The sequence below is a fragment of the Lissotriton helveticus genome, chromosome 11 (assembly GCF_964261635.1).
Source record: "Lissotriton helveticus chromosome 11, aLisHel1.1, whole genome shotgun sequence".
NCBI classification, from domain to species: domain Eukaryota; kingdom Metazoa; phylum Chordata; class Amphibia; order Caudata; family Salamandridae; genus Lissotriton; species Lissotriton helveticus.
In genome coordinates this window covers 845,114,536-845,124,544 of record NC_136072.1, presented here as the reverse complement: position 1 = coordinate 845,124,544, position 10,009 = coordinate 845,114,536, and the positions used below count along the sequence as shown (strand labels likewise).

Genomic DNA, 10,009 nt, shown 5'->3' with positions numbered 1-10,009 from the left:
TGCTCAGGATCATTTCCTTTATGTACTCTACACCCAGTGCTTAATTCGGACCCATGGTTACAGGCGGGGCCTACCGGCACCTATTTCTGGGCACCGGCACTTCGTTTCCCCCGTCAAACTTTGATCCAGAATAAGAGAGAAAAACAAAAGTGGAAAAGAGGAAGAAAGAGCCAAAAACAAAGTAACAAAGGGAAAATACAGGGAAAACCAAGAATGTGCATTAGGGAGTTTGAGGGTAAGGGCGTGTCTGGTTAACTATTAAAGATGCAGGAGGGGAAATCAAGACTACACAGCATTGGTATTAGGCACCACAACATTCTTCAGCGCTGGCAGCAACTTATGAGCAAATGTTTTGGAGCCGGCACTTACTTTATAAATTGAGCACTGTCTACACCTCTCTACACTATGCCCCACTAACTTTTACCCATGCTCAAGAGCAGCCTTGCTGGCTAAAATACACTGGCAAAGCCAATAGCTCTCACATAGGTGAGACCTTTTGGCTTTGCCAAAGCTTGTTTATAGCTTTTGGGAAGCACAGTTTTTAAGTGCCCTTCGTTTTGTACCTGCCCTGTGTTGGCAGTGCCATTCCCTAAACAGGGTACATTTTAAATATGTGAATCTATGAACGATAACTAGAACTGCCTGGTGACTTTTTTCACAGGAAGTATATATATTCAGTTAACCACATCACCTTACATCAATGAAAAATTTCATTTTGATTTTATTTACAACATCACATTTTGAAAGGAAGCAGAACATGGAGATAAAAACTCTTTTAGGAACACAGCAAGGAGAGGGGAAAAGGAATGTTACATTTAAGGGCATTAAGAAAACAACAAATACGTTTAACAATATTAGACTAAAACGGTCTTTGTTCCTCAAAATACAAATGGCAAGAGAGGTTTGCTTTTTAGAAGGCCGATGTTTAAGTACTCAAAATGAACTGTGTATAACACAGATATAACGCATTGTTTTGCCTTTATCCGTCCCTTCCCCTCCCGCCCCCCCCACCCGAAGTTAAAAAAAACAAGGTAAACATCTTTCTTGCATATATTATTTCACCTTCTTTGGGCAAAATGAAAGAAAATATAAAAAAGAAGCATAGCAATGTGCTTTAAAGGGCTGACCTAGAAATATGCTCGGGTGGCATTCATATGCGCATTTATTGAAAATGTTGTATGCAATTACCCGTTAGCTCTTTCGTCTCGCATGCGGATAGTTAAAAGTGTAGTAAAAGTAACCTTGCTTTCAGTGACCAAGAAACCTGCAGTACTAACCCAATGAACTAAGTGTTACAACTCACATTTCTCCAATTCATACATTCAAAAAACAAATTCAACTGTTTCTCTCCACCTTGACACAAGATGTATTACCCTTAAACTGTATATTTTGTCCTAAAAGTAAAGAAAGAAAAGATTGCATTTGGAGACTCCAATATTTGACCTTGGTTGCTCTGAAACATCTCACATGGTGCTTTACAAGTGGTAACTAGAGCTCCATCAGTTCCATCTCCTCTTCAGCATCACAGGCAGATTCTAAGTCGTTACACATCAAGGTTGGGGATGTCGTTATACATTCACCTTTGGACAAAGTTTCATTTAGCTGCAGGAAAGTCGAAGTCATAGCAGCAGTGTTTGGGTCCTCTTCACCTTCAACTCCTTTAACCTCTTTGGAAAACTTATGGCAGTGTGCATCAAGCATTGGCGGTGGCTTCCACAGCACCAACTCCATGGAAGGCGAGCTACTGTTTGAGATACCAAGCATGAGATTAGTTAAAGCAAAATGCAGGTAAAACACAAACAGAACATCAAGGTTTGTGTCACAGGTTAAACATTAAAACTATACAATAGAAGCAGGAATGCCCATCTGGGACATTCCCAACCCCCATTTTCTACAAGTTAAAACCCCAAATCCATGTCAGGACCGGAGGCAAGGATTATACTTTAGCTTCCTTTGCTTTACTTTTTACAGCTGACATTTAGAATCACAATACAACAAGCATTAGAAATGCAATCGGGCTCGGATTTATTTGAGTTTGAGTTAATGGCATTATAAATGCCAATGTATTGTTGCTATGTGTTGTGGAGTGTGTTCATGTGGTGTGTACTGCCAGTGATCTCCTTGTGAGTGTGAGAATATTGCACCGTTACTGCCTGTGATGTCCTTCTTGTGAGTGTGAGAAGCTTGCACCTCTGCTGGCATGTCTCCTTGTGAGTGTAAGAACTTTGCACTGGTGCTGCCTGTGATGTCCTTCTTGTGAGTGTAAGAAGCTTGCACTGCTGCTGCCTGTGATATCGTTCTTGTGAGTGTGAGAAGCTTGCACCGCTGCTGCCTGTGATGTCGTTCTTGTGAGTAGGAGAAGATTGCACCTCAGCTGCCTGTGGTCTCCTTGTGAGTGTAAGAAGCTTGCACAGCTGCTGCCTGTGATGTCCTACTCACTACTGTACTCTGCACTCACTACTCTACTCACTACTCTACTCACTACTCTACTCTGCACTCACTACTCACTACTCTACTCACTACTCTGCACTCTCTACTCACTACTCTACTCACTACTCTACTCACTAGTCTGCACTCACTAGTCTGCACTCACTAGTCTGCACTCACTAGTCTGCACTCACTAGTCTACTCACTACTCACTACTCTGCACTTACTACTCACTACTCACTACTCTACTCTCTACTCACTACTCTACTCACTACTCTACTCACTACTCTACTCACTACTCTACTCACTACTCTGCACTCACTACTCTACTCACTACTCTCCACTCACTACTCTACTCACTACTCACTACTCTACTCACCACTCACTACTCTACTCACTACTCACTTCTCTAATCACTACTCTGCACTCACTACTTTACTCACTACTCTACTCTACTCACTACTCTACTCTCTACTCACTACTCTGCACTCACTACTCACTACTCTGCACTCACTACTCTGCACTCACTACTCTACTCACTACTCACTACTCTCCACTCACTACTCTACTCACTACTCACTACTCTACTTTTTACTCACTACTCTACTCACTACTCTACTCACTACTCTACTCACTTCTCTAATCACTACTCTGCACTCACTACTTTACTCACTACTCTACTCTACTCACCTAACTACTCTACTCACTACTCTACTCACTACTCTACTCACTACTCTACTCACTACTCTACTCACTACTCTACTCACTACTCTGCACTCACTACTCTGCACTCACTACTCACCACTCTACTCACTACTCTACTCACTACTCTGCACTCACTACTCTGCACTCACTACTCACTACTCTACTCACTACTCTACTCACTACTCTGCACTCACTACTCTGCACTCACTACTCTACTCACTACTCTACTCACTACTCACTACTCTGCACTCACTACTCACTACTCTACTCACTACTCTACTCACTACTCACTACTCTACTCACTTCTCTACTCACTACTCACTTCTCTACTCACTACTCTGCACTCACTACTTTACTCACTACTCTACTCTACTCACCTCACCTCTCTACTCACTACTCTACTCACTACTCTACTCTACTCTACTGACTACTCTACTGACTACTCTACTGACTACTCTACTCACTACTCGACTCACTACTCTACTCACTACTCACTACTCTGCACTCACTACTCACTACTCTACTCACTACTCACTACTCTGCACTCACTACTCTGCTCATTACTCACTACTCTACTCACTACTCACTACTCTCCACTCACTACTCTACTCACTACTCACTTCTCTACTCACTACTCACTTCTCTACTCACTACTCTGCACTCACTACTTTACTCACTACTCTACTCACCTCACCTCACTACTCTACTCTACTCTACTGTCTACTCTACTGACTACTCTACTCACTACTCACTACTCGACTCACTACTCTACTCACTACTCTGCACTCACTACTCACTACTCTACTCACTACTCTACTCACTACTCTACTCACTACTCTGCACTCACTACTCACTACTCTGCTCATTACTCACTACTCTACTCACTACTCACTGCTCACTACTCTACTCACTACTCACTTCTCTACTCACTACTCTGCACTCACTACTTTACTCACTACTCTACTCACTACTCTACTCACTACTCTACTCACTACTCTACTCACTACTCTACTCACTACTCACTGCTCACTACTCTACTCACTACTCTACTCACTACTCTGCACTCACTACTTTACTCACTACTCTACTCACTACTCTACTCACTACTCTACTCACTACTCTACTCACTACTCTACTCACTACTCTACTCACTACTCAGCACTCACTACTCAGCACTCACTACTCACTACTCTACTCACTACTCTACTCACTACTCACTACTCTGCACTCACTACTCAGTACTCACTACTCAGTACTCACTACTCAGTACTCAGTACTTTTACAGACACGGGAAAATGGGAAGCGACAAACAATATCTTTTATTGTCGAAATGAATATTTCTTCCCAAAATGAAGGCCTCCAAGTGCCGAATGTGGCGTAAAGGCGCCGGCTGCGTGTATCCCCCCTCACCCCCTCCCCCTTCCACACGTGACGGGTGCAACAATAACATTCGTCAGCAATTTAAATTTCTCATCTCAGTGTTACGCATTTCATCTACTTTAAATGGAGGAAAGGCTGACACACCGCACTGCTGTGATCACGGAACCAGCAGGTATCTGCAGTGATGACTCAACCCTCTGAGCTGTCTTGCCAGCTAAAAGGTTAAATTTCTCACTCATTCCTGCCACAGAGAAGACCCCCTGTGGAGTTTCTGACATTTTAAATGTAAAAGATGTTGACTGAAAGAGTAGGCAAATAAGTGGCCTGCCTACTGTGCCTGGCCGAAGGTGGACCGCTTCTGGGCGCTCCTGCGTAGATTAATGCTCTAAAAAGGTGACACAACTTCGGCACTGAAATCGTAAGAGCGAGGCTCACCACACCTAGTCAGTGTGCATCAGACTCAGTTCGATAAAGAACAGCGTTGTGCTGCGTCATGTTATGGTGATAAAGGACTATATTATGTAAAAAAAAAAAAACAGCATAGCTCTGAGGACCTGCACACGTTGGAATTGTAGACAAGCAGAAAAAAGGCACAGAAGAGGATGGCCCACCAAAAAACGGCCTATCGGATGTTTGTTTACACGCCATGATCATTCAACTCATGGCCTCTCAGCTGAGTCTACCCACAGTATTAATCGGAAACATCCTTCCTGTGATTACCATGCTGTCTCTTGGCAGTCGGTTGGCAGTGATATCCCAGCGCCAAGAAGCCTTCTTGGTGCTATACGTCGCTTTTAACAAGCTGCTCTAATGTTAGGATCGCACTGCTCTCCACTGGGTCTGAGGCTGCGAGCGGTCACTCGCGCCCACGAGACAAGGTGTAAAATGTGCCCCTTCACGCCCACCAAGGCGCTTCCTGCCCGGACACTCAACTAGTACTGCCCTAGTCACAGAGACGGGATCCTCAGCCGCCTGTCGTGACGTGGGAACGGGGGTCAGACGGCATGCTGTCAGAAGAGAATGAGCAAACATTGTGTGATTGAATGTTTTCTATATTCACAAACAAGGCGAGAGGGGCGTCTAAAAATATAAACAAAAAGAGTAAACACCTCAAGAAAAAGTGTAAGGAAATCGGGAGGGAAAAGGAAAAGATAAAACAAAACAAAATCTTCCTTTGTATGATGAACCACGTTGTCTGTCCTCTTTACCTTCTCTGAAGCCAATCAGCCCAGGCTGTAAATATTCAACATTCCTGCGCGTCAGCCAGACCGGGAGACTTCAATGTTAAACGCGCGCATGAAACATGCAATGCAATGGTGAACGCGCTCGCACCATCTAGATTGCATTACACGGGCACTCTGACAGCTCCTAATTAAGATTAATCACTCTGCCGTGCTCGTTCTCGCACAGAATATGCCACATCGGGCACGTGTAAATTACTTATAGCCTATCACGTCAACGCTACTAAATACACACCACAGCGAAGACGAATCACTAGGCAGATGCCATTAAAAACTAAGGAATGTGCCAGCCGGACGCCTTTGGACCCCTTTCTGCATTTCTCTTTTTCAACGCATAAGAGCTCGCAAGCTCCGCCTCCACTTCGTGGTGGCTTAGGCCCGAGCCCTAAAAACTGCCCTTCCCAGAAACACTTAGGAATGGGACAACACTAGTCAATCCTCTGGCTCTGCTCACCTCTAGCCACACAAATCTAATTAGTTCAAAGTCTGTTTTTAAAAATACAAAAACAGCATTACTAAAATTAGATAAGAAACTCGACTTAAGCATAAAGCACTCCAAGATGGAATCCATATGGAACAACCGTAACATTCTTTACAAAGGCAAAACTTTACACTATGATGCTTGGATTCACGAAGGGATTTTCTTCCCCAACAGCTAAAAAGCTTCTCAGACCCAATTACTTTTAAGGAACTCCAATCTAATCATAATTTGGAGGATATGGAATTTTACAATTTTTTAATGGTCAGAGCAGCATTATCAAAGGCCAAATTACATAACTCCCCTCCATCCCTACCAAACTTCGTAACGAAGATCAACAAATTAGGCCACCAAATATCACTCACACATTTCCCTGCAAAAGCATGCCGACATATCCAGGTTCCATTATGTTTTTTTCTCAGAACAGAGATCCAAGTACTTCTGTAAGAGAGCTGAAGCTTCCCCTGAAGGACCACTGAAATTAGTAGATCACCGGACATCCAATTTACAAGATGGTTCAGGACCATGTCTCTAAAGTGTGCTTTTTGCCATCCACTCCGAATAAAACCCCTTTCACAGCTTTAATAAAGATCTCTCCACCCTCCTCCAAGCCTAATGAAAAGCTTTTATCCCCCAAGGCTTCTGGAGCTGGGTGCAACTGTAATACTTCAGTCAGCCTGGATGCAAAAAGATCTCCAATTGGCCCCAAATTGTTGGAATCCTAAACACCAGTGCATTCAGCATCCCATCCACAAATGGGGCTCCTACTTTTCTTTGTGCGAAAACTCCACCCTGAGTACCAAAATGTTGCCACAAACGAAATCCCAGTTTCCCTCAGATTTTCACCGCACAACGTGTGTGAAGGGAGTCTCCCTGAGTTCTACTCGGTTTTTTCTTCTAACAAATTTCTTTTCATAATTTCTGATTAGAAAGGACTCTTTCGCTTGCAAGACCTGTGGCAATAAGAGAGTCCGTGTTGATGATCCTCAATTTGAATTGAAGATGGCCGCGGGGGGTAGTAAGCTCTGAAACCGAGCTCCTGGCTTCACCAAACAATACCCCAAACAGAGCCCCCCCCAGCGCTGCCCAACACCAGGAACGACGACCGAAGCTCAAGAAGGACAAGTGAAGCCTGTCCCGCCTCAGGAAAGCAGAGTCCAGCCGCCCGATCTCGCTCTACATTGATCGGCGCCCCTCTGCCCTCCTTGCGACCCCAGGACACTCACCTACCTGACACAGACCAGCGCCGGATCCAGCACTCCAGTTCCATCGCCATTACCAGGAACGAAGAACTCCTCAACTTAAGCCCGCCGAACAGCGCAGGTCCTCATCCCACCACCGGAGCTCTGAGACGCTCGCCTCCGGTAAGCCCCTACGCCTGTCCCCAAAATGGCGGCCACTAAGGACATCGCCTGACGAGAGCCTCCTCCGGAGCCGCTCTTTTTCACCCTGCAAGCGCTCAGACGGCCTAATGAGCATCAAGCTACAGCCCGGATCGTGATTAACAACAGCAATCCCTTCAACGAAGCTGCAGGCTCTTCTCCGCCTCAGACTTCTTGCCTGTTTCCAAAATGGCGGACAAAGTAGACGCCGCCTGACCCTAACTTACCTCGGAGTCGCCCCTGACACTCTAAAGGTAATTACCACGGCAGAGGCGCCTAAGCTACACCCCGATCCACCGCGAGTGTAACTGTAAGTCCCCGCCTTGGCTCCCTCTGCTGCCCTCTCACCGCCTGTCCCCAAAATGGCGGACAAAGAAGACGCCGCCTGATTCGAATGTCCCTCGGAGGTGCATCTTCCACCTGCAAGGCAACTTCTAATACGCGGGCGCCTAAGCGACAGCCCTATCTTCCTCCTTTTGTAATAATAAAGTCTCCCACCGGCTCCCTCTGCTGCCCACCGCCGCCGGCCTTGTGCCTGACCTCAAAATGGCGGCCAACGAAGACATTGCCTGACGTTATAGTGAAGTTTCTGACTGCTAAACTCGAGTGGGGCATCTAACAGGGGGACAACGGAACGTCCTCTCCCACTATTCACATTCACTTCCCCAAAATGACCAAGGAGACCCTGTAGACTCAAAAATCCTTACCTTTACACCAGACAAGGTGCAACTCTATCAGAATGATCATGGATAATAGAGCTTGTTGCCAGCAACCTTAGGACTGCGTCAGGTCAGATCCTGTACTGAGCTGGCCATTGGAGTGTACGTTTGGGAGGCTCTTTGCATGCCCTCTCCTAACCAGAATCTTCATCTCACTCCTATGAACTCCTTTCTCAAGACGCTAGTTGATGGACTACAAAAAGTCCATCAACCAATCGAGTCCGATCACCTGCATACTCCCAAGAAGTAACACACGGGCTCTAAGACCCTCTCCTCCGGCCTGGAACGTCGCCCTCAATCACTCCACAGGAACACCGCGGCTCGATACTCTGGGCCACCTTAGCTCCAAGCTTCGGATCGCAACCCATCCAGGCTCTCCCACCCTCTACTATCCTCACGATGGCCCGGGACCAATCGCCCCCCTCCTCCTCCAATCCCACTTGCCCACCTCAAACCACACAGTCGGAACTCCTTCACCATCATCTTCCCCCCCCTCCTCTCGACAAAGCTCAGACGCACTTTCAAGCAGAAACTCATCCGTAAACATAAAGAAACCCTAATCACTGACATCTACCACTCGACCACCTCAGGACCGACGAAGATGGACCTAATATTCCACACCGAAAGACCCGAATATTGGGTCTTCACAATCAGATCACGGATGTTCATCGCCAAAACCACCTCCACTGCCCACAGCTGCAAATTAACTACGATTCTTCCATTCAGATCAGTTAGCAGGGGCTATACAACCGTGACTATCTTCACCAATGGCACAGTCCTCATACAAGCCAACAATGATAATCTGGAAGCTTTTGACTCCTTTTTTCCCTCTCTCAAGTCAGCCCCTCCTACCCATCTCGCATCAACACCCTCACCATCCTCTCCCTCTACAGTCAGAGAGGATCGCGACACGACCCACTCCGATCCACACAAAGCCCGTTGGGCTCCCCCCCCCCGTCTCATCCCACCCCCCTCGCCCATCCATCCACCACCAACAGGAAACGCAACTCTCACCCCCTTCGCCCCCCCCTTACCTCCCCACCCCCCACAGTTACTGCCCACCCCGTGGACATTCACCCCCCGGTCAACAGGCAGTCCACAGCCAACAAGCCTCCCCTCTAATGTCCCCTCTACTCTCAAACATCCCCCACCCCATCCTCCTCCCGACCCTCTCCCCTTCCCTCCCATGTCCAATCTCCCACCCAGCCCTCTTCCCTCACCACCCCCTCCCTCTACCCCGATCCCTACCTCTCAACCCACTCTCCCTAACCACAACACGCCCGGCCCCACTGCAGATGCCCACAACACCCCCATTGATTCCATAACCAGACGGCTCTCAGCCTTGGAAAAACAGGTCGACTCCATCCCCCAAGGCCTTATAGAAACACTCCTCAACCTCGGTTTTGCCTGTACTCCCGTCAGACACCCCACCCGAACACCCCTCCTCGCCAACCCCATCACCCAAGGTCCCATAGTACCCCTCAGTACTCAATGTAATACCCCCAAACCTTCCAATACCCCTCCCCTAACGCCCCTCCTCGCCAATGCCATCATCACCCAGGGACCCACAGAAGCCCTCAACACTCACCCGATTGATCCCTATCCCAAGGTCCTGGCTTCCAGTCCCAAAAAAACTGAACTCCCCAGAACCTCACGGACCAAGCCTCCGACAACTAA

The 10,009-nt window shown here is 47.0% G+C and overlaps 1 protein-coding gene across 2 annotated transcripts in view; it reads right to left on the bottom strand.

Annotated features, from left to right (window-relative positions):
* Positions 1-697: 697 nt before the first annotated feature.
* The window catches only part of LOC144792175 (coiled-coil domain-containing protein 117-like), a 174,236-nt gene continuing 164,924 nt past the window's right edge, over positions 698-10,009 (bottom strand). For both annotated transcript variants that reach the window (XM_078667076.1, XM_078667077.1), the window contains exon 6: positions 698-1,744. In XM_078667076.1, coding sequence (XP_078523202.1) covers positions 1,489-1,744 — 256 coding nt within the window. In that variant the 3' untranslated portion in view covers positions 698-1,488. The remainder of the gene's footprint in view (positions 1,745-10,009) is intronic.